Raw genomic sequence first — 25,463 nt, 5'->3', positions numbered from 1 at the left:
TAATGAGGGGATCCCTGGGTGGCGCAGCGGTTTGGCGCCTGCCTTTCGCCCAGGGCACGATCCTGGAGACCCGGGATCGAATCCCACATCAGGCTCCTGGTGCATGGAGCCTGCTTCTCCCTCCGCCTGTGTCTCTGCCTCTCTCTCTCTCTCTCTGTGACTATCATAAAACAAAACAAAACAAAACAAAAAAACTCTAATGACATCTGACAAACATGCCATAGGAGAGTTATTCTTCAGTAGTTAGAAATATGGTGTTAGCTCAGCAGTATCCAGGTAAGTGAGGACATGTCTAAGAACTAGTATACTTGTATTCATCTCACAGACACCAGCACCTACTAAAGTGCTAGTTCTTGAGGGTATGAACAGGAGAGGTTTCTTGCCTGTGAGGCTCACAACTGGCCATAGCAGATGCCACTGTCACAGATGATTATAATATGTTAAGTCCCATAAAGTTTGATAAAAACTGTGCTGAGTAGAGTAGGGTGGGGAGCCATGATAGACAAGTGGGATTTAACAGAACTGCTGGAATTGGTGAGGTAATTCCAGGCAGAGGGTCCTGCGTGAGCCAGCAAAGTGCTTGGTGTTCTGCTGCCTCAGGAGAGGAATGGTTATGCAGAGAACAAGGGGCATGTACCCACATGTACTCTCTGCATGCAGAGGATGGGGTTGAGCCAGAGGTGAGGCTAGAAGGGCATGCTCTCCATGTGGAAGAACGTCATGGGTACATTGGACCTGTGTTGAAAATTATCCAGAGAGGTTCACTTTTTAAGTACCCAGAGCACCTCGTTCAGCATCTCATCTATATGACAATTCTATAAGGATCACCCAGAGCCTCACTGCGGCAAGGTTCGAGTGTCTGATTTAAAAATAATGCTCTTGAAGTTTCATCTATTAAGAATTTATACCATGTGAGCCATTCAATGAAGAGAGAAAGCTTATTAAAAAATACAATATTAAACTTAAAAGTACTTAAAGTCTAAAACACATTTCTATTACAATATGCCTACACAGTAATATATGACCAAAATGTAATCTATAAAAAATTATAATACATAATCAGATACTAGCTTTTGAAAGTTAGTTCTCAGGATATAAACCCTAGTTAGGGAAAGATAGTTTTAGAAATAAGGATATGGGAGCATCTGTGTGGCTCAGTAGTTGAGCATCTGCCTTGGGCTCTGGTCGTGATCCCGGGGTCCTGGGATTGAGTCCCTCATCAAGGATTCCCACAGGGTGCCTGCTTCTCCCTCTGCCTATGTCTCTACATCTCTCATGAATAAATAAAACAAAATCTTAAAAAAATAAATAAGGATATACTTCTAGCTAAGAAATACTTCTATTTGAGATTGCATTACTTTTTGAGTCATTGTCACAATCTAGTTATAGGCATAAAGTCAGTTTTCTAGATTTCTCTGTCTGAGTTTATGGGCAGGCGTCTTATTATTCTTCAACTTCCATGGAGAATTCTCACAAAACTAATATAAGAGCTGTGTAATTAAAAAAAAAATTTCATCCTTTTCTTTTTTGAAATATGGAATTTCAGCTTATTTGGCAGCAGCCACGAGTCCCAAGTTTAACGACAACTGATTAAAATGTTTTTTCCCTCATTTTTAATTTATTGTACAATAATAAGAACTATGTTGGTATGGACAACATTTTTCACTGTGAGTGTTTTTAAATTTTCAATATTTGTATATGCTGTGTGTCATTTGAAACAGATGTTTTCTCTAAAAAATAATCGAAAAGAGAAAGATTGTGTTTGCATTTTCTTTGTTCAAGGTGTTTATTGCATCTCAGAGGGCGTACATGCACTGGGTTTTTAAACTGAAATAGAAAGAAATGCCATTTTGAAATTGGTTTTAGGTAATTTTTTCCCCATTACAGTGTATGTTATCCCCACAGTAAATTCAGATACAACCACTTTTAAATGGTACCATACATCTATTAAATAATTTGAAAAATAGGCAAACACCTTTCCAACCCAATATGCTTTTACGAAGAGCTGCCAAGCCACTAGCAACACTGATCAACAGTGACCTCATTTATGCGTCAAAATCTTAAGCCAAGCCATCAGCACATACAGTATGACAACAAATTAAAAATTAAAGAATACAGTATGTACAGTAAAGGATACAATTCTCTGAATTAGTTTAAATCCTAATCACAATGGTACAACAAAACCTACTCTGAGCTCAATTGAGGGATGAAAGAACACTAGTCTACAGAACACACAAAGAAATAGTAAATTAACAGATGTACAGAAAACCCACAATAAAATAAAAATATTTGCAGTAATCTTTAAATTACACGTATACTTTGTGGTGCCTTCATAATCATTTGAATAGTACATTTCTAATTGCATTTTCACGGACAGGATAGAAATGGACCCTTTACTTTTCAGTGCATTTAATCAAGAATGAATAAATAGGTCAATTTAGATGCAAAACCTGTCAAATATAATCAAAATATACATTTTAATGTAGCAGTGATTAAATATGGAATTCTTTCCATATGATTTTTTCATTCTTGATAAGGTAGCTTCAAGGAGAAATATTTATTATGGACGTTAACCCTTATATTTTTTTAAAACAAAATTTCTTAACATATACAGTGCCACAAAAATAAACATTTCTCACAACAGTTGAAGTTCCTGTGATTGGAAAAATGTACTCCACACCGAAAAAGTTTTGTATATTTAAGAGTGTTTTCCTTACTATTTGATATTATCACACTATGTTTGTAACAGAGATACAGAGAAAAAGAGAATTTATGGGAAGAGTTTAGGTTTGTCCAAAAGTCATATATACATCAAAACCCTCAAAAACACAGACACATCTTTCCAAATGGCTCACCACACAACAGCTGCATCATCCGTCCATGGGCGAGGTCCAGAAAAGCACTAAAGGCATCAGAAACATCCATTCATTGTTTTTACATCGTACAACACACAAATAACCCAAATACACTACAATTTTGAGAGTAGGGATAACAGCTAAGGTAGTACACATTCCTAATGTTCACTTTCACAGCTGTGCTACACGTTTTGGAAGAGAAGTTACGAGTAAGCATTGGGTTTGGTACTGGTGGCTCACTTTGAAACTCTGAGCATCAATTTTATTTGAAGTCTCCAAACTCATTATTTTTTTCCTATTCAGTCACAAAAATTGCAGCTGTAAAGATAAAAAGCACTTGAATTAGAAAATAACATTATACACTCCTCAAACATATTGCCTTCCTGGCAATTTTACCTCACAGTTACTAGGAAAAATCTTCATGCAAAGGATGTCTTTATAACAAATTCACATTTACATACTTTCCACAATTCTTTGCTTAAAGTTTCAGCCAGGAAGAAATTTTTAGAAAAAATTTTAACATATAGTTTCATTCTAGGTAAAAATTGTATCAGCAAAAATTTGAAAACATGGATACTTAGGATAAATTTCAGTAGTGAGACATTTACTATTAAATAAGAACAGTTCACCCTTAAAAAAGGGCAGACGGAAAAAAAAAGGAATGGCAGTGATTTTCATTATTTTTGGCTTCTTTTCAGTTATGGCATTCAGTAGGTTACTCAACAGCTGAACAAGTAACAGAACAGAGGAGGAGGGAGGTATCAAGGTGACTCAGCGCCTTTGCAAATGCGGCTCCCCCTCCTCTGTCCCCAGGACCGCCAGCCCATGCTTCACCAGTCATCTCTGCCTGGGAATCTTCCTGGGGTTGAAGGCTTAGCCACGTGGGTAACTCTTTTCATAAATTAGTCTGTGTCTGTCTCCCTTGTGACCATGAACCTCTGAGAGCAGGGGCTATCTCAAGCATCTCTGTTTCAGGTGCTCATCAGAGCTCCTGGCGCAGCATGAGAGCAGTATTTACAAAAGATAGCTGGATAAAAGGCTGCTCCCTTCGTCAGTCCTGAACCTATAATGGCTAAGAAGTAAGTGCTCATTGCCTCACTTATGCCTACACCAGCCCAGCCCAAAATGGAACAGAAAAGTCAGACACAAGGAGGAATTACTTGACTAAGATGTCAATGCCTCAAAATGATAAACTCATCAACCTTGTATAAGAAAACAAAAAATCATAAAGTAGGAATCCACAAAAATCTTAGTATGCATTAGAGAAAGTTTAAATATATGTGTGTGTGTATATATATAGGTTGTAAGCTGCATTATACAAATTACACTGGACAGTGGTCTCAAAACTTTGACACTCTTATACCTCCCTCCAGTGTGCAACCTTGAGCAACTCACTCAATGCCAAGGATCAGTTCCTGTAGCTGTGAAATGGAGACAGAAAATATCTGGCTAGTATAGATCACAGGGTTTCATTTCCTACAGGGACAACCAAAGGAGTTCATGACTAGGAAGTGGGTATGAAAAGTACTGTCTAAAGCAAAAGCAGTATTACTGTTTTTCCACTTTCTGCAAGTACTTGTTGAGAATCTACTCATTGTGTTAGGTGCTGGGGTTAGTAGTAAACTTTTTTCCTTTATCAGTTTCTTTCCGTAAGTCCATTATTAATTATGTCATAAATCATGTTAGAAAACAGAATGTTAGAAATTTAAAATTCTGCTTGAGTGCAGAAATTGCTAAGGGTAACAATCTAAGCTTTGAGGAAGCCAAGTAAGGAAAAACAAAAAATACAATTTTGTAGCCAAGTATATTCTTAGATGTTTTCTAAATGCAATATAATAGATGTTAGCTTTCTATAAATTCCTGTCATCAGGTAATAAAGTGGTAATTTTCTAATTTACCAAGTAGCTTGGGCAGTTTTTTGCTCTATCAATAAAATCTTTGTGCTTTTCATGACAACTTGGAGGCCTTTCTCCCTCTTAGTTTTGTAAATTAATTAAGATTAAAAAATTTATTGATAATTCATTGGCGGCTTTGAATATTGATTTAAAAAAGTATAAATACTTAAATTATTATTATTATTATTATTATTATTATTATTATTATATACATGTGTTCAAAGCACAAAAGTACAAATATCATACCTGAAATAGCTAAGCATTGCATAGGTCATTATTACAAGCCCACAGGAAAAGCTCAATATTAGATACCTTAAATTGTTTACAAGAAATCCTTGATGTTAAGATCCGCTAATGGGTCCTTTGCTGGAGGTTTCTTGGGACTCTGAGTGGCAGGTGTAGGGCTTGGAGAAAGCTAATGGGGAAAAGCCAGCCCAGGATAGCAGAAACAGAAATCAAACAGAGAGACAGGTAAGCATTAGGCAGAGCACATGACACAGAAAACAAACATGCAGAAGATCAGATGGCTAAGGGATTATAAAATCTACTTAATTTTACTTAGCCACAGTGTTGTTTAATTTTGGTTTCATAAAGTACACTTCAAATTATATTTGGCTTTGCTGAAATTCTTTGACATCAGATTTAGAGGACTCTGGCAGAACCATATGGGTATGAGTTAGGGAAGATGCAGAAAACTCGTCACATACAGATATGAATATAGAGTACAGTAACACAACAATCAGTTGCTCTAAACAAAAGCATTTTTACTTTGAGTTATTAGTACTACTAAACTAATGAAGGAATTTTAATGACTTGTCCTTATAGTGAGAGTGAGTTTAAGGGAAAAACTGAAAGGAAATAATTTGCAGAAAGTCACTAAAGAAATTACTTTAAATTATTAAATATACTAGAATTTCACTTAAAGTGTTTTAAATGAAAAACAGTCAAGTTTGGGGGCACTGTTTATTTCAGATGAGAAAAGAATTGCCCAAGTATGAATATCATTAACTTCCAATAATTGCCTGTCCAGCTCGCAGAGATTAATTAAATGCTATGGAAAGAATTATATTGCACTTGCTAGCAAAAGCAACAAAGAATTAACTTACCTTGTTTCTGCTTAATCCCTAAATTATTTCATTGTGTGACAGACATAAGCTTTGGAAGCAGCCTTTGCAGGAGTGTTAAGGTTTGAAACCCTGAAAGAGGTCATGTAATCTGTATAGAATAATGTGTCCTTTGAGTTTAATTCTTCTTCTATGTTTGTAACCTGACAGAAATCTCAGAAATCTGGGGTGATGAGGTAGCAATGTATGTTTTTATTGGTTCAGTAAATAGAGCTCCAGAAATAGAGATTTTTAGATTTGTTCCCATGTCCAGAAACTATTTCCTCATTGCACTACCTATTAGTCAAATTTCCATTACTTAAAACAGGAATCATTCTTCATAGAAAGATCAGAAAAAGATAAAATGCAAGGGTTGAAGTTGTTTGGAAGGTAAGAAATTCAAGAGTTGATTCATCATTAATAATTTGGTGAGATGACATCATGAAGGTTGATATCAACTGACTGAGATAGAGTGGAACAGTCAGTAATGAAAAACATCAGTAATGTTGTCACATTAGTAATGAAAAACATTATTTTGTTTTCCGAAGTTATAAAATCATATTTACTTTACTATTTATTATAATCACCTCTGCTGCTTCTCTGATATAGGAAATATAATTTTAAACTTTTTTTTAGAAGGGGGGAGGGACAGAGAGAGAGAGGGAGAGAATCTTAAGTAGGCTCCACACCCAGTGCAGAGTCCAACCGGATGCAGGGCTTGATCGTACAACCCTGAGATCAGGACCTGAGCCAAAATCAAGAGTTGAATACTTAACTGACTGAGCCATTCAGGCACTGCTACAATCTATAACTTTTATAAATATGCCATTCCATTTCCTAAATCACTATAAATTCAATTAAATGACTAAAACACTGTTTTCATCTTATTATCTATTTTTCATTTTCATTCTTTGAATTAAGTAAATAAACTCATGCTGTATAATACTGGTATCATGAAGAAAAATACCTACTTTAATAAAATTGTGTTAATTTATTTCTAAAGCTTTTAGTACACCAAATACAATAAGATTTTAAAAACCTCAATAATATTCTTCCAAGTTAATAAAAATAGAAATGTCCTGCCTTTTTTCAAAAGTATGTTAAATAATCATAGATGTATTCAACCATCAAGAAAACATTAAAAAAATAAGATCCTTTTTAGAATTTAAATATATCTAGATTAAATTTAACCCTAACTATCACCCCCAAAACCTTCCTCACTCCCTTCAGAAACAATATGAAGCAGAGTTCATTAGTCTCAGAACAGACTAGAAAACTTCTCATGAAGCCAGGGCTTTGAGTACAGCCTTGAAGGTTAGGGTTTCTCATATTCTAAATTTATCTCTTTAAACACCCACCATTCTCTCTTCTGGTCCCTGTGGCTTTTGAGGGGTGAAAGAGGCTGAAAGTAAAATTTGGAAACAGGTAGACAATAGATTTTAGAGATGGTTAAAGGAAGCAAAAGGGATTAAAGTCTACTCAGAAAGTTCAAAGTAGGAATCCTATGGATAACAATATAAACGTCCATTTGGTGTGTTAAAAATATCATAGAAGTGGGGCGCCTGGGTGGCTCAGTCAATTGAGTAACAACTCTTGATTTTGGCTCAGATCATGATTTTGGCATTGTGAGATTGAGTCCTATGCAGCAGGGAGTCTGTTTGAGATTCTTTTCCTCTGCCCCTCCCACTGTCCCTCGAAATAAAAAAATAAATATTTAAAAAATATATAGAAGTGAAATTATTTACTGATGCCATTATAATATATTTCAGCTTTTTGTCTTGGTTTGCTGGGCATGGTGCTAGTAAAGTCATAATGTGGTGTTCTGACTCCATCAATGTCAATTTCTCATGGTAAAAACCTCTTTGATTTTCTACCTATACCTCCACCTTAGCCAGGCAACCTACAAAAGGAATCAAGAACTGGTTCCTCGTCAGCATTATTATCACTATCAGCAGCAAAGCAGTTCAACAAAGTGCATGTGTTTTACCATCTTGGTAAACAAAGGTGGCACTTTGTGTTGAAACAAATTTGGCCTCATCTAAAGGGAGGTTTGCTCTTTTTCCTGGATCCTGGTAGGTAACCTCTAAATCCTTGGAATTTCCTGAGTAATAGGAATGTCTTTGTTATTCAGGGTGGCTTCTTAGAACCACACCTGATAGTTTATGCTAACAAGAGGACTCAGGGTAGGGACTAGCCAACCAGAAAGATGAAGAATGTGATGAGAGTGTTAGGTCTTGGGGTCTCATGATACCAGCCTTTCAGTGAAGTTGGGCAGGGCTTGGAGATTGAACTCAACCACAGGGGAATAATTCAATCAATAATTCCTATATAAGGAAACTTCAATAAAAACCCTGCATACTGAACTGCAGGTGAGCTTCCTGCGTTGGTAATACCACATATATACTCTTACACATTGATGTCAGGTGAGTAATACATCCTCCAGGACAAAGCTTCATGCTTGGAACCCTCCCAGTTCCAGACTTCACCCTATGCATCTCTTCTTTTGACTAGATCTAATTTGTATCCTTTCACTGTAATAAAGCTGTAATACATTTCATGCTTTCCTGAGTTCTATAAGTTGTTCTAGGAAATTGAGAACCTTCAAATTTGTAGGCAGCTGGAAGTGAGAGGGTAGCCCTCAGGACTCCCAAACTTATGGCTGGTGTCTTAAGTGAGGATAGTCTTGTAGGGATCGCTCCCTGAGACTCTTCAGTTTGGCAGACTCATTGCTCTTAACTAACTGTACGAAAAGTCACAATTCTTGGGAAAAACTGGTAGCCTGGAGGACTGTGCCCCTAAACTTGAGTTTAGCTAGTTCTGGGAACATGTGAGAAAACGATGGATCAGAAGTACTCATTTTTCTGGAATAAATGCCCAGATACTTTAAACGTCTAGTTGTTCTCAGGAACTATTCTGAATTAAGTAGGAGAGGAATGGAAGGACTTAGGATAGTGAGTTACTTCTAGCATTTTCCTCCAAATCTCATACTATCGCTCATATGTCTTCCATGTTCCCCCTTTACTTGTGAAGCAACAGATATGAGGATATATATTAGGTAAAAACATTTTTAACAGTTTGCCATGTGGCAGTTTAATACTTATAAATTAATATCATTATTTTAAGGACATTAAAAAACTGACCTGTGTGCCAGGTACAGCTGCAGCTCCAAAGGGTGGCCTCATCATGGGTTGTGCAAACATGACTGGCTGCTGAGGCATCATGGGCATGCCCGTCCCAGCAGGAGGCTGAAGAGGAAGAGTGGTTCATAGCATGAGTGGAATCCACCCACCCATTCCCCATGGTAATGCCCTGACATTTATTCTTTAACGTTTCTGAAAAGTTTTGAGGAATGCAGGCCTGTGAGGAAGTATAACTTGTGACTTTGAACAATGGGTGCTGTGAGGCTAGCAGATGGCAGAAAATCACTGAGGTACAGTAGAAGCCTAGCTGGCCACATGGCACCCTTCTCCCAACCAGGCTTTGTTGGTGATTATTTGTCTTCTGTAAGCATAATTTTTAAGAGACAAAACCTCATTAATTTATGGACCCTAGCCCTAAAATTTGCTAGTGATAAAAGTGATAAGTGAAAAGTCCAAGTATAATGATTAAGAGTTGATTCTGATGATTGAGCTAAGAATGTGATTGGTAAATAGTACTCCAAAAATGATATAACTATATACTACAGGAATTATTTTGATGACAGAATTTAAGTATTTTATAGCTGGCTTTATCATATCGTGTGTAGACCTCTTAATGTCTAACACAGATGACTTAATTTATTAAGTCTTACATTACTGCATTTGGAGAAGAATCATATTCTACAGCTGTATTTGTTAATCTGGTATTTGGCAAAGGCCTCAGACATGTCAATTACAATTTCTAGCACAGGTTGCCACTCACCATTCCAAATCCTGCTCCAGGCTGTCCAACAGATGGGGCCCCGGCAACAGGAGGAACCGAACTGGTTGGAGGTACAGCTCCTTGCTACCAAAAAAACCCCACAAAACACACGCACAAACACCAACAATAAACAAAAGAACCAACATAATTTGGTTTTAAAATGACAGAATATAATTTTAAAAATGCATGCCCCTTTAAATATGTGTGGTTATGTAAAGAAATATCAGATTTCCATTTTAAATTTAAAAAAATGGCTCTCACACCATGCCATGATATGAACAAAGTTACTAGCTTAACGTTCATTGTTGTGGTGCTATTTGGGCTCCCTGGCTTGCAGCCTACTGACAACACTGGGCTTCCTTTCTACCTCCTTATATGCTTCTCCTCTACCCTCACTGTAAATGTGTCAAATTTCTCTAACCTTGTCTTTTCCTATCATTATATCCTCCTAAAGGTACTGGGTTAGACATCTGAAGAATGTGTCCTCATTTACATATCAATGCTTGGTTTCCATGTGCCCATTTTTAGTGTGTGTGTGTGTGTGTGTGTAAGGGGAGGGAGGGGCAGGAGAGGAATAGAGAATCTTAAGCAGACTCCATGCCCAGCATGGGAGGTTGGGGGTGGTGGTAAGTATGGGTAGGGCTTGATCTTACAACCCTGAGTCATGCATGACCTGAGCTGTAATCAAGAGTCAGACAATTAACCAACTGTGGCACCCAGGTGCCCCTTGCCCTTCAGTTTTAGATTCTCCTTTTTGTGTTATACTTCTCTCTGACTTTTGACCGCTATACATTTGCACAAGGGCCAAAATTAATTCCAAGTTTTATGAAGCATTTAGAAGACTACGCATAATAAAGCACAATTATCCCATTTCAGGTACAGATTTGACGGTTTTCAGTCATACAACAATATTTCCCTATGTTTAAAACTAACCCTACTGAAATCTCTTAAATTTAACTTAATCATTAAAGCAAAATCCTAGTGAAAAAAGAAAATACTACAGTGATGTCAGCAAAAATGGTGAAGTAAGGAAATCTGAAATTTTCCTCAATCCATAAAATCAGTGGAAAAACAGGCAAAAACTATTAGAATCAAATCAACTATTTTAGAACTCTGGAAACTAACTAAAAGTTTGCAGCATCCAAGAAAGTACTTATTCAAGAAAATCAGCTGGATCTCGGCAAGAAGAGTAAGCTTTATGGCATCTTAACTTACCCTAGTTTCATCCACTATTCTTCAGCTCAGCTGTAGTCTTGAAAATAACAGCTTACATTCTCAGTAATAGTACCAAAGGGAGCAGAATATATCTAATTATTTATTTTGTCTCCTTGGGTGGCTCCCTGGAAAGACTGGATCAAAAGGCTCATCTTTGTCTCATGAAACTGGGGATGCATCTAGTGCTAACGTTGTTACCTGAGGCCATTTGTGGAAAACGTTTACAGGCAAATGTTTTAATTGTTGCTGTCTAAAGCAATGGGTAACAGGGCAAATAGTAGACTAAACAAAAAGCTTGGAGGGAAGTCTGGAGAAGGGAATGTTTGGGGGATTATGGGTTCAAAAGCTCAGCCATGCCTCTGGGAATTTAGAAGTTCATGCACATGCCTAGGGCTGTGTGCAAGCTCAGGAAAGACGTGAAAAGGCCTCTAGCTGACCCTGAGGCTTTGAACAAGCAGTAAGTGACTGATTGCTAAGGCAGTGTGGCAAACTGCCTGGTTGATTCTTAGGGCATGCCCCAACACAACTCAAGACCCTCTACAAAGACTGGGAAATATTCTGGTTTAAGGAATTTCAGTAATAGTTATCTAATCATTAGTGGACCACACAGCTAAAGAAGCAGAGACTTTAATGGTAACACATAATAAAGAACAGAGACTACAGAATTAGTTCAGAATAGTCACTCAACAGAAAAACAACCAACCACAAAAAAGTAACCACAACAAGCCTGTGGGGAAGAGGTAGAATTTGATTTCCAAAGCTGCCACATTTAAAAATGTCTAAGTTTCAACAAAAAAATTCTGAGGCATTCAAAAAAAAAAAAAAAAACAAAAAACCAAGAACATACAGTCCATGTGCAGGAAAAAGACTTCAAATCAATAACCTAAACTTCCACATTGAAGAACTAGAAAAAAAGGAAACAAACTAAACCCAAAGTAAGCAGAGGGAAGGAACTAATAAATATGGGAGTATCAATAAACAAAAACTGATTGAAGAAGTCATAAAAAATCTAAACAGACGTGTAAGAAAAAGACTATCAGTCATCAAAAAAACTTGCATCAGTAATCAAAAAGGCCCTGAACCATATGATGATTTCAATAACTGTAGAAAAAGCATTTAATAAAATACAGTATCTGTTGATGATAAAAGCTCTCAATAGACTTAAGTTTAGAGGGAACATATATATATGGGTGTATGTGTGTATATGTGTGTGTGTGTATATATATATATGTGTGTGTGTGTGTGTATATATATATATATATATATATGCCATCTATGAAAAACCACAGTTGACATCACACTCAATGGTGAAAAATTGAAGGCTTTTTCTCTAAGATCAGGAACCAGACAAGGATGTCCACTCTCATCACTTTTATTCAACATAGTACTAAACATCCTAGCTGCAGCAATCATACAAGAAAAAGAAATAGAAGGTGTCCAGATTGGTAAGGGAGAAGCAAAACTCTCACTATTTGCAGAAAATATGATACTACATATAGAAAACCCTAAAGACCATATCCAAAACATCATTAAAACTGATAAATGAATTCAGTAAAGTCAAAGGATACAAGCTCAATAAACAGAAATCTGTTGCATTTCTCTAAACTAATAATGAAGTAGCAGAAGGAAAAATTAAGAAAACAACTGTACCAGAAAGAATAAAACACCTAGGAATAAATTTAACCAAGGAAATGAAAGATCTATACTCCGAAAGCAATAAGACATTGATGAAAGACACAAACACATGGAAAGACAGACCCTGGCTCATGGACTGGAAGAACTAGTATTATTAAAATGTTCATATTACTCACAGCTATCTATAGATTTAGTGCAATTTCTATATAAAAAAACTAATAGTATTTTTCACAGAACAGGAACAAATAATATTAAAATTTATATGGAACTACAAAAAGACCTCAAATAGGCAAAGCAATCTTGAAAAAGAACAAAGCTAGAAGTACTATAATTCCAGATTAGAAGATTAACTACAAAGCTATGATAATCAAAACAGTAGGACACTGACACAAAACCAGATACACAGATCAACGAACAGAATAGAGAGCCCAGAAATAAACCCATGCCTATGTTGTCAATTAATCTATGACAAAAGAGGCAAGAATATACAAAGGGAGAAAAGACAGTCTTTTCAATAAATGGTATTGGGAAAACTGGACAGCTACCTCAAAAGAATGAAACTGGACCGCTGTCCTAGGTCATACACAAAAATAAACTCAAATGAATTAAAGACCTAAATGTGAGACCTGAGACCATAAAACTCCTAAAAGAAATCATAGGCAGCAATCTCTTGGATATTGGCCTTGTTAGCAACATTTTTATGGATATGTCTTCTCAGGCAAGAGAAACAAAAGCAAAAATAAGCTTGAGACTACACCAAAATAAAAGGCTTTTACACAGCAAAGGAAACTAAATGAAAATCAATAAAACAAAAAGGCAACCTAATGAATGAGAGAAGATATTTGCAAATAATAGATACAATAAGGGGTTAATCCCGATGTTTCTAGCAGCAATGTCCACAATAGCCAAACTGTGGAAGGAGCCTCGGTGTCCATCGAAAGATGAATGGATAAAGAAGATGTGGTTTATGTATACAATGGAATATTACTCAGCCATCAGAAACGACAAATACCCACCATTTGCTTCAACGTGGATGGAACTGGAGGGTATTATGCTAAGTGAAGTAAGTCAATTGGAGAAGGACAAACAGTATATGTTCTCATTCATTTGGGGAATATAAATAATAGTGAAAGGGAATATAACGGAAGGGAAAAGAAATGTGTGGGAAATATCAGGAAGGGAGACAGAACATAAAGACTCCTAACTCTGGGAAACGAACTAGGGGTGGTGGAAGGGGAGGAGGGCGGGGGTGGGGCGGAATGGGTGACGGGCACTGAGGCGGACACTTGACGGGATGAGCACTGGGTGTTTTTCTGTATGTTGGTAAATTGAACACCAATAAAAATTAATTCATAAATTAAAAAAAACTAAAAATAAAACTAAAAAAAAACCAATAAGGTGTTAATATTCAAAATATATAAAGACCTTATACAACTCAGCACCAAAAAAACTAATTTGATCAAAAACGGGCAGAGGCCCTGAATAGACATTTTTCCAAAGAAGATCTACAGATAGTGAACACATAAGTGAAAAGATGCTCAAAATCACTTACTACCAGGAAAATGCAAATTAAAAACATAATGAGATATCACTTCCTATCTGTCAGAATGGCTAATACCAAAAAGACAAGAGATAAGAAATGTTGCTTAGGATGTGGAGAAAAGGGAACTCTCATGTGCTGTTGGTGGGACTATAAATGGGTGCAAACACTGTGGAAAACAGTATATAGGTTCCTCAGAAAATTAAAAATAGAAATAGCATATGATCCAGTGATCCTACTATTATTTATCCAAAAAAAAAATGAAAACACTAATTCAAAGAGATACATGTACCCCTATGTTTACTGCAATGTTATTTACAATAGCCAAGATATAGAAGCATCCTAAACGTCCACTGACAGATGATAATATGAAGTGGAATATTAGCCATAAAAAAAAGATCTTGCCATCTGTGACAACATGGATGAACCTACAGAGTATCTGTTAAATGAAATAAATCAGACAAAGACAAATACTATAAGATTTCACTTAAATGTGCAATCTAAAAAGCAAGCCAAATGAATAAAAACACAGATTCTTACATATGAAAAACTAGTAGCTGCTAGAGGAGAGGTGGGAGGGGAGAGGCAAAATACATAAAGGAGATCAGGAGGCACAAACTTCTAATTATAAAAAAAAAGTGCAGCAGGGGCACCTGGGTGGCCAGTTGGTTAAATGCCTGCTGTTGGCTTAGGTCATGATCCAGAGTCCTGGGATTGGGTCCTGTGTTGTGTTTCCTGCTCAGCCAGGAGTCTGCTTCTACCTCTTCCTTTGCCTTCACCTCCTTGTGCTCTCTTGAGCACGCTCTCTCTCTCAAATTAAAAAAATTGAAAAAAAAATCTTAAAAAAAAAGGTGCAGCACAGGGATTATAGCCAACAATAAAAAACTTGCACTACAGAAAAGCCCAAAACCAGATTGCTTCACTGATGAATCCTATTAAATGTATTAGGAAGAATTAATATCAATCCTTCTGAAGCATATAAAAAGAAACAAAAGTGGGGGAATACTTTCTAATTATTTTTGGATGCCAGTATTGCCCTGATACCAAAGCCAGACAAAGACATTAGAAGACTATAGACCAATATCCTTTATGAACACTGTTGCAAAAATTCTTGACAAAATACTAGCATAGCAAAGCTAGCAGGATGTTGGAAAAATTATATACCATGACCAAGTGAGATTTATCTCAGAAATGTAAGGTTGGCTCAATATAATAATACATCACATTAACATAATGTAAGAAAATCCCGACATAATCATGTTGTTAGATGCTGAAAAAGCATTCAACAAAATCCAACACCCATTCAGGACAAAACGAACAAACACCACTCAACATACTAAAAATATAAGGGAAACTCCTCAACCTGAATAAGGGTATCTGCAAAGAACACATGGCTATCATACTTAATGCTGAATGACTAAAAGCTTTCTCCTTAAGAATAAGATAAAATGTATTGGAAGTTCTAGTTGTGGCAATCAGGTAAGAAAGAAAGAACATCTAGAAAGAAAAAAAGAAAGTAAACAATCTCTATTTGTAGATGACATTACCTTCCATATAGAAAATGCTTAGGAATCTATATACAAAATAAACCATCAGAACTAATAAACAAGTTCAGCAAAGGTACATGATACAACATCAATATACAAAACTCAGTGATCACTGTACACTCAATGAATAATCAAAAAACACAATTACCAAGACAACTCATTTACAGTAGTGTTAAAAATAAAGAACTTAGAAATAAAATTAAGAAAAGAAATACAAGACTTGGGGCACCTGGCTGGCTCAGTTGGAAGAGTGTGAGACTCTTGATGTCAATCAAGGTTGTGGGCTTGAGCCCCATGCTGGTTATAGATTACTAAAAAAAAAATAAACTTAAAAAAAAAGGACAAAGGACAAGACTTGTTGAAACACTGCCAAACAATTTGTTGAAGCACTGTTGAAATAAAAACTTAAATAGAAATGTCCAAGGATTAGAAAACTTAATATTAAAGTGGTAAATATTTCCTAATGGCTTTATAGATTTAGTGCAACCCCTTTCAAAATTTCAACTTTTGGAAAAATGGACAGTCAGAACTTAAAACTTACATGGAAATGCAAGAGATCCAAAATAGCCAAAACACTCTTGGAAAAGAAGAATAAATTTGGAGGACTCATACTTCCGGGATTCAAAACTTACTACAAAGCTGTATTGAAACATGATAGTACTGGCATAAAGACAGACATAGAAATCAATACAACAGAATAAAGAGTCTGGAAATAAATTCTTATATCTATGGTCAACTGATTTGTGACAAGGATGCCAAGATCAATAAATGAACATTTTTTTAAATAAATGGTTTTGGGAAAACTGGATTTCCGCATGCAAAATAATGAATCTGGACCCCTATGTCACACCATACATGAAAATAAGACTAAAATAGTGAAAGAACTAATGTAAGAGATGAAACTGTACAACTCTTGGATAAGTGTCAATCTTCGAGACCGTGGATTTAGTTTCTTAAATATGATACTATGAGCACAAACAACAAAAGCAAAAATAGATAAGTTGGGGTTTATCAAAATTTATCAAATTTATCAAAAGACCACTCTATCAAGAAAATAAAAAGACAACTCAGAGAATGTAAGAAAATATTTGCAAGTCATATATTTAATAAGGATCTAGTATCCAGAATACATAAATATCTCTTAGAACTCACAATAAAAAGCCAACCCAATCATAAAATGGGTAAAGGATGTGAAGACATTTCAAAAAAAAAAAAAAAGATATACCAATGGCCAAGAAGCACATGCAAAAATGCTCAACATCATTTGTCAATCCACAAATGAAACCTTACATATTGCTGGTGGGAATGTAAAATGAAATAGCTGCTGTGCAAAAGTGTGGCAGGTCCTCAAAAAGCTCAACAAAGTTAGGCATGAGCCAGCAATTCTTTTCCTAGGTATATGCCCAAGAGAACTGAGGACATACATTGACATAAAAACTTCTAGACAAATAATACAAGTATTTTTCATCACAGCCAAAAAGTGGAAATGACACAATTGCCCATCAGTTGATGAGTGTGGCATATCTAAAACATGGATTATTTGTCCATAAAGAGGAATGAAGTACTGATACATACCGCAACATGGATGACCCTTGAAAATGTGCTAAGTGAAAGAAGCCAGTCACAAACCTCTCCATATTATAGGAGTCTGCTGATATGGAATACCCAGAATAGACAAATCTATAGAAACAGGGTAAATTATTAGATGCCAGGGGATAGGGAGATGAGGAAACTGGAAAGTGACTGTTTCTTTTTGGGGTGATGGAGATACTCTGGAATTAGATAATAGTGATGGTTTTATAACACTGTAAATATACTGAAAATCATTAAATGGTACACTTTATAATTGTGAAGATGGTAGATATAATGTTTATGCAAATTTTACCTATAAAATTTAAAAAAAGAAAATACTGAAGTGTAGCAGAATATGCCATCCCTAAGTATGCCTCTCTGGCAAAATATTATTTTGAGAAACAGCAGATGCAGGAGAAGCTCTGAAAACAGAGTAGAAGTTAAACTTCTGTAAGGGGCATTTATATTACAAAGGAAATTTCCATTTGTAAGGGTCTCTCCCACTGTACCAGGAAGAGAAGGTTGACTACATCACAAGAGGATTATACCAATGGAGAAGACGCTGCCTGAAATCTACACAACAAATCTCACCTCTAGATTACCCTGCTTTTCCTGGTAGCTTCCCCCAGACTGGCCACTGAACAGCTTGCTTCCTTTTGTCTGGGGCTGCAGATGGTGTTGAAGCCAATGGCTTAGATGACCTTGGGGAGTTACTTGTTTTTCCCTTGGCATCTCCTCTATACATGAGGTATACATGTTAATAATAATAATAATAAACTTCTGTTTTTCTCTTGATAACCTGTCTCAGCCAAGAATTCAGAAAGTGAGAGGGAAAGTTATTTTTCCTCCCCTATACTACAGGTATTATATTTTCAGATTCAGTCTTTGCTCATCATTTCAACAGGTTAGGTGGTCGGCTATTCACCAGACCCAGAATCCTACCATTTACCAGGATTGTATCCTACAAACTGTAAATTTTATCAGAACTGTTATTAGAACTTCAGGCTATGAAAGAAAAAAGGTTTTTTATTATTAATCAAAATAAAATGAACTTGTGGAAATTCCTGATCAAATAAACGGATCAAATAATTTAAAGATGGCCTACGTTTACTATTTTGCTCAGATTAACTCTTAATAATTTACTTCCCAAATATTATTTATATCTTAAGGTTTTAAAAATTGTTTTCTTTTTCAGCATTCAACTGAATGTGTCATCTCTGTAGGCATATAAAGGTTGGTTGTTTTTTAGGGAAAGAACTGTGGATTCTGAGGTCTCCTGTCAAATGCATGTATATCTGAATTGCTAGTACCTTCCCAGTTTGTGTGATGAAAACTTAAAGAGGTCTGTTTGCATACGAAAATAGGTAGAAGTAGCCCTAGAAACACAGGGCTCTTGATGGCTATGAAGACAGAACCCTGCCAGCAGACATATTTTAAGTGCTCAAGTCCTGTTAAGATTTTTAGATCTAACTTGAGCTCTGTACTCTGACAAATTTTAAAGCTGCACCTCCAAGCAGCAACTGTGAGAAATTTGAAACAAACTGGGAGGAGTAACCTTAGCTCTTGTCTATCAGGAGAGACTTTAAAAGTCAATAGAAGGATGCTCACTCTCCCATCTGCCCTTTCATCTCCTACTTGAAAGAAGTTTGCAGACTACCAGGAAATACGGAAACACTGCTTTGCTGCTTCAGAGGCATAAGTTTTATTTTAGTCATCCCTCTTCTTTTTCTTGAAGATTCTTAGAAAAAGAGACTCAAACATGTTTTAAGTAATAGGAAAGTGGAAGAGATGTTTTATGAAAGAACTGGCTGGAGGGAAGAAGCCAGAGGCCTTCTTACATAATAAACCGGAATAATCTCTTAAATTAAAAGCAAAGCCAGAGTTTTGTAAAAAAAAAAGAACTTCACAGGAAATGGGATAAATAAAGGACAGTGAATAATTTACATAGGCTGCATATAAGACTGAGAGTTGATACAGATAAAATAACTCTGCATTTGACCGCCTTTATACTGTCGCCTAAAATGTCAAGGAAAATAAAAGAAACAGAACTACCTGGTAATGGTAACTCTGCCCTCTTGATAAATTATTTCTGTTGTTCTAGTTTCTCTTTCCACAGAAAAGATACTTTATGCGAAAGCATGCTGTCTTTTACTTTCTGGAGTTGTTGTTAATTACTAACAACTTAAGGTCTTCTTCATAAATAAAAATAAGGAGTTTCAGAGTTTTAAAAACAATGAGAATATTAATCTCATTCTCAGTGATGGTGCTTGCCCATCAGATAATTAGTAGCCCTGTTGTCCTGAAGAAGCAAAACAGCTGTTAATTAAGTATTTGATGAATTCTTAACCTTGTATGGTTAAAGTCTTGATCTCAGGAGACACGTAGACCAAGGAAGATTTCCAACTTAAAATTGTATCCAACTTAAAATTTTCCAACTTAAAAAAAAAAAAAAAATATATATATATATATATATATATATATATATATATATATATATATATTTTTTTTTAGAGAGAGAAAGAGGAGGGAGGACAGAGTGAGGAGAGACTCTTAAGCAGGCTCCACTCCCAGTGAGGAGGCCAACATGGGGCGATAAGGGGAACACATGGTGCTTCTTTAATTTTGCATAAAAGAGAACAGGAAAATTAGTTCTTTTAATTTGGTAATGATAATATAAACTGAGATTTAATGTCAACATGTGGTTTTCATAGATTTATAAGATCGGTTCTAAAGAAGCTTGCTTTCTTTCTTTCTTTCTTTCTTTCTTTCTTTCTTTCTCTTTCTTTCCTTTCTTTCTCTTTCTTTCTTTCTTTCTTTCTTTCTTTCTTTCTTTCTTTCTTTCTTTCTTTCTTTCTTTCTTTCTTTCTTTCTTTCAATTTTATTTATTTATCCATGAGAGACAGAGAGAGAGAAAGAGAGAGAGAGAGAGAGAGGCAGACACAGGCAGAGGGAGAAGCAAGCTCCATGCAGGAAGTCTGATGTGGGACTCAATCCCAGGACTCCAGGATCATGCCCTGGACTGAAGGCAGGCGCCAAACCGCTAAGCCACCCAGAGATCCCCTCTTTCTTTCTTTAGGGATCCTATTACATTTATTGAATCTCTCTCCCTCTATCCCCAACAAAGGTTTCTGTTTCTGAGAATGGAGTGTGGCTCCCTAAGACACACAACTATCTGCTTATGGTCCCAGTATCTATCTACCAGTTACAGGTAAATGACTGAGGTCCAGTGTAATAATTATATGCTCCCTTTCACTCTCAAAAAGAGTTCTGGCTTGGACAATAAATGGTCAGCATAGGTCAGTTTAAGAGAGATATAGTTTTCTACAAAGTATCCTTTGTAAAATTAAAACGGAACTCCTTATTTTATAGCTAAATATGGTCCTCTTAAACACTGCTTTAAAATAATGCAAAGAAATATTTAAAGAGATAAATACCTAGATCGATAGGTGATTTTCTCATTGTTATTTGTTAGAAATTACTCCTTAAAATTAAGATCTTTCAGACTTTGAGCTCACCAAAGGCAGAGAATATTAGTTCTTAAATCTCCCTCTTTCTTACTAACAACATGGGGTTGGATGGGGAGACTACAGGTTTTGAGAACTTAAGACTGAGCACAAAATGTTTTTTCTTATAGAAACTGTGGTATAAATTGTAATTTGATTAATACTGCTAGTATTGTTTAGCAGTAAATTTTAGTTCAGAAGGCCTTTTTCTGATTGGCTTAAACATTTTATTTATAAAACTGTAATAAAACTGTTTATATATAAAAATATTACTATTTATCAGGTTATTTAAAAGAAAACATGTTTTAAATTCTAAAATTCAAGCATTCAAATTAATTTATGGATCATAATTATTTTTAATCGCATCTACAATGTAGATCTAATTCATAATTCTATCTAATTCATATTAATTCACTACCATTCATGTTTATTTGGCTGGGGTTGGTGAGTGATGGTTAGGAATTAATTCAGGCAACAAGGAGAGGATGGCATCAAGAGAGCCTTAGAGGAGACTGTGGTTTAGACAGTTGGAGGGAGTAAGGTGAAAAATCACAAATAAGCTTGGAAAACAGTGATGACCGCTGTTTTTGCAAAAAGTGGGGCACATACAAAAAAAAAAAAAGCCAGTAAATTTTCCTATCCTGGATATGTCCTTTTTTTAAAAAAAGAATTATTTATTTATTCATGAGAGACAGAGAGAGACGGAGAGACACGGGCAGAGAGAGAAGCAGGCTCCATGCAGGGAGCCTGATGTGGGACTTGATCCCAGAATTCCAGGATCACTCCCTGGGCCGAAGGCAGATGCCCAACCATTGAGCCACCCGGGCGTCCCTGGAAATGTCCTTTTTGTGGTAGCAAAGCTCACAAAATAACTAGTCTTTATTATCAGTGACAGGCTCTTTCACAGAGTGAATGATGGTATTAGTTGAGATATAATACACAAAAATGAAATCTATTTAAATTTTTTAGAAAAGATGGTGTTGGTAGTTTCAATTTAAAAAAATGATAAGCAGAAGTGGACTTTAAAATCAAAGTCCACTTACACAATAGCAAACTGCCCAATCTTTCTGATTAGAAAAAAAGTTTTCCCTACTTATTAAGACAATCAGATAACTTGGACAAGAAATGAGATAAAAACATAGGTAACGATCGGTGATGGTCAAGACTTTTGAAAAGTTGTTTCTATGTGCAAATACAGAATTGATATCTAAAGAAGCATAAATACCATTTTGAAACAATGAAAATAAAGAATAGGTCACAATCTTTATTAAAACAGAAAGTCAATGAAAATTGCATTTTGGTAAATATTGTATCTTGCTCAGGTTCCTTTCATGTGGGTGAAAAAATACGTCAGTAGCAAAATTAAAGCACGCTCTGTCCTATATACTTAGAAACTGGCAAACTTGCCCTGGCTGGCCCTTGGTAGCTACATACCAAAGGTGCACTTGGTGGGACGCTTGCTGACCAGGTTGCGGGGGCTACTTTCGGCTGCCAGTTGGCTCCACCAGTCAACTTTTTCTCTCCCGCATTCCACTGAAGATCTCCCCTAAAATCAAGCATGCAAAAACAAAGACAAGTATTAACACACTAATAAGAAAAGAGTGTGTGTGGCTCATTAGATACTTTAATGTGGGGCTAAAAGCAGTCTGAGTTGTTAAGAGAACAGGCTAAAAATTATAAAAGTCTCATCATATTGTATTTAAGAAAGCGTAAAAGCATTTGGAAAAAAATCATTTAGAGTTTGGATCTCAATGGTAACAGGAATTTCCTATCACTTCCAATGAAGGAATGTGCCGCAAAATTCAACTGAATTAGTCACTGGTTATTAAAAATTCCAAACAGAAAAAAAAAAAATTCCAAACAGTGTATCATAAATACTGTATACCTATACTTTGTCAAATATCTCTATTTTGTTTCACTCATAATGACACTTCTAAGCATGAGAGGGCCCATCAGAAGGTTTTACATAACTACATCATGACTATAACCTGCCTTACAGTTACTGTAAGATACATCTGTTGTAAAATGCATCCCAATTTTAGAAATGTTAAAATGTGCACCTATAAAATGGGCACATTGTTTATCATTCTTACTATCCTTCCTTGAAGCTGATCCTCCATGGGAGACTTTTTAAAAGCTAGGAATAGTGTAATGATTCTAGAATTTAAAGCTATTAAAGCACTCAAACCATAATTCCCAAGTAGTTCTAGCTATAACTTAGTGACAGTCTTGGAGACTGAAATAGATTGCCCCTTTTCATTGCAGAGTCAACAGTTTGAAGGTTCCAGTAGAATAACAACAAAAACAAAAATCCAGAATGTAATAAAAACCAATTTTGAAACTGCTTAGCCTGAGAGTGAGTTATTACTCCAATGAGTTTACTAGTCTCAAATAAATGTAAATACACTGTCATGAGGAAACTAGATAATTTCAAAAACACTTACTTTTTGGATGTGGTACCAGAAATTCCAAGATCTATAAAAGGATAAAAGAAAACAGAATTCAAACCTCTATACTCAGCTTAAATGATATGACATTTAAAAGATCAAAGAGTCAGAGGCCTAGAAAAAGTCCATATTTTGCCTAAGAATGACTGTATTCAATTTTACAAAGGAGAAACTATGTTAGGAAACATGTTCAGAAATCCTAACATTTTCTTTTACTTCACGTTATACTTAAGGATCACATTTTAATGTCAACTGGTGTCTAGGAAAGAGTAAAGATAACAGGCTTGAGACTGTTCTCTTAGAAAGGCCTATGTGCCTGGCATCTGAGAACCTCGCTTAATAAACTGTTCTCTATACTGAGATGATACTTTTCCTAATGATAAGGGTGGCTTACTCTGTCTAAACTGTTTGTACAAACAATGTGGTTCATGTTGAACACCTGCTTTTTGCTTCTGTGAGACTGAAATTCTGGGACACGTTAGGCACAGACTGCCTACACGATCAGCATTCAAAAAAATCCCTGGGTGTGGAGTCTCTACAGGGTAGAAATATCACACGTGTTGCTGCATTTTCTTATGCTCTTCCCCTCATGGGAAGGGGAGAGCATAAAGAAGTTGTCGGTATGTGGATTCTTCTTAACTCTGCCCATGTCTTTCTCCCTGATGATTCAGCTGTGTGTCCTTACTATGTTGCTGTAATAAATCTTAGGTGTGAGTATAACTATGTGCTGAGTCTTCTGGGTCCTAGTGAATCTCTGAATGGGAAGGTGGTCTTGGGGACTCCTGACACAACTGACTTACTCATTCTACTTTAATCTCAATTCATTTAATACTTCAGTAAGTATTTGTTGAACCTCTACAGATGTCAGGCAATGTTCCAAGCACTTGGGATATATTAGTGAAGAAAACAAAGAACTGATTCCTAGAGAAATTTGCATTCTAATAGGGTGAGCTAGATGGTAAAACAACAAAATAATAAAGTAAATTATGTAAGTCACTAGAAGGTAATAAGAAAGCCCACAGGAAAAAGCAAAGGAAGAGCAAGGTATGGGGGTTCTGGTTGAGTAGGATGAGGGTGAGAGGCAGCATTAAACAGGACACTCGAGAAGGCCTCATGAAGAAGGTATGATTTGCGCAAAGCTGGACAGAGATGGGGAAAGAGCATTTTAGATTAGTCACCTGGTATACTCTCTGCCTACGGGTACGTAGATGAAATTGCCAAACTGCAGTTACATTTTCACCAGCAATGTTAGAGAATTTCAATTTCTCCACATTCTCATCAATGCTGGTTGTCTTTTCTAATTATACCCATCCTCATAGGTGAGAAGTGATATCTCATGCGGTTTTGATACCCATTTCCCAGATGACTGCTGTAGAGTATCTTCATGTGCATACTGGCCACAGCTATATTATTTGGAGAAATGTCTATCTAAATCATCTATCTTAAAATTGGGTTATTGTCTTTTCATTATTGAGTTGTATTAATTCTCTATTTATTCTGGGTATAAGTTCCTTAACAGATATGTTCTACAAATACCTTCTCCCATTCTGTGGGTTCTCATTTTCTAGATAGTGTAATTTGTAGCACAAAACTTTTAAATTTTAATGTAGTCTATTTATCTATTTTTATCTATTGTTGCTTGTGCTTTGTAGAGATTATAAGATTATTACTCACACCTAAGATTTGGTGTCATATCTAAGAACATTACCCAATCCACGGTCATGAAGATTTATTTACTAATACATTTTCTTCTTAGAGTTTTAAAGTTTGAGCTCCTACATTTAGTTCTCATCCACTGTAAATTAATTATTTTGGAGTAGGTAAGATATGTAACTCCACCCTTTTGCATGTGGATATCTAATAGCTGCCCAGAACCATTTGTTGAAAAGACAACTCTTTTCCCATTGAACAATCTTGGCATTTTCGATGATAATCAATTGACCACAGAAGTATAAGTTTATTTCTAGACTATCATTCTAGTCCATTGAGATATATGCCTACCCCTATGCAGCAGTACCACTTATCTCAATTACTATAGTTTTGTATTAAGTTTTAAAATGACTAAGTATGAATCTTCCAAGGTTATTCTTTTATTTAGAATTTTGGCTATTCTGGCCTCCTTGTATTTCCACATGAATTTTAGGTTCAGCCTGTCATTTTCTGTAAAAAAGCAAACTAGAATATTGGTAGGGAGTACTTAAATTTTTTCAGTTTTGTAAGATATTTTAATTATTTTATTTATTATTATATT

At 35.8% G+C, this 25,463-nt stretch overlaps 1 protein-coding gene across 14 annotated transcripts in view; it reads right to left on the bottom strand.

The window, feature by feature from the left end:
- Window positions 1-1,767: 1,767 nt before the first annotated feature.
- The window catches only part of SNAP91 (synaptosome associated protein 91), a 140,368-nt gene continuing 116,672 nt past the window's right edge, over window positions 1,768-25,463 (bottom strand). For all 14 annotated transcript variants that reach the window (XM_041724044.1, XM_041724055.1, XM_041724129.1 and 11 more), the window contains 6 exons: window positions 23,210-23,240; window positions 22,200-22,311; window positions 9,754-9,837; window positions 8,994-9,098; window positions 5,063-5,165; window positions 1,768-3,173 (listed from right to left, as the gene is read on the bottom strand). In XM_041724044.1, coding sequence (XP_041579978.1) covers window positions 5,073-5,165; window positions 8,994-9,098; window positions 9,754-9,837; window positions 22,200-22,311; window positions 23,210-23,240 — 425 coding nt within the window. In that variant the 3' untranslated portion in view covers window positions 1,768-3,173; window positions 5,063-5,072. The remainder of the gene's footprint in view (window positions 3,174-5,062; window positions 5,166-8,993; window positions 9,099-9,753; window positions 9,838-22,199; window positions 22,312-23,209; window positions 23,241-25,463) is intronic.

The sequence above is a fragment of the Vulpes lagopus genome, chromosome 1, assembly GCF_018345385.1.
Source record: "Vulpes lagopus strain Blue_001 chromosome 1, ASM1834538v1, whole genome shotgun sequence".
Lineage (NCBI taxonomy): Eukaryota > Metazoa > Chordata > Mammalia > Carnivora > Canidae > Vulpes > Vulpes lagopus.
The sequence above is the reverse complement of the archived record's forward strand: the minus strand, read 5'-3'. Positions and strand labels throughout refer to the sequence as shown.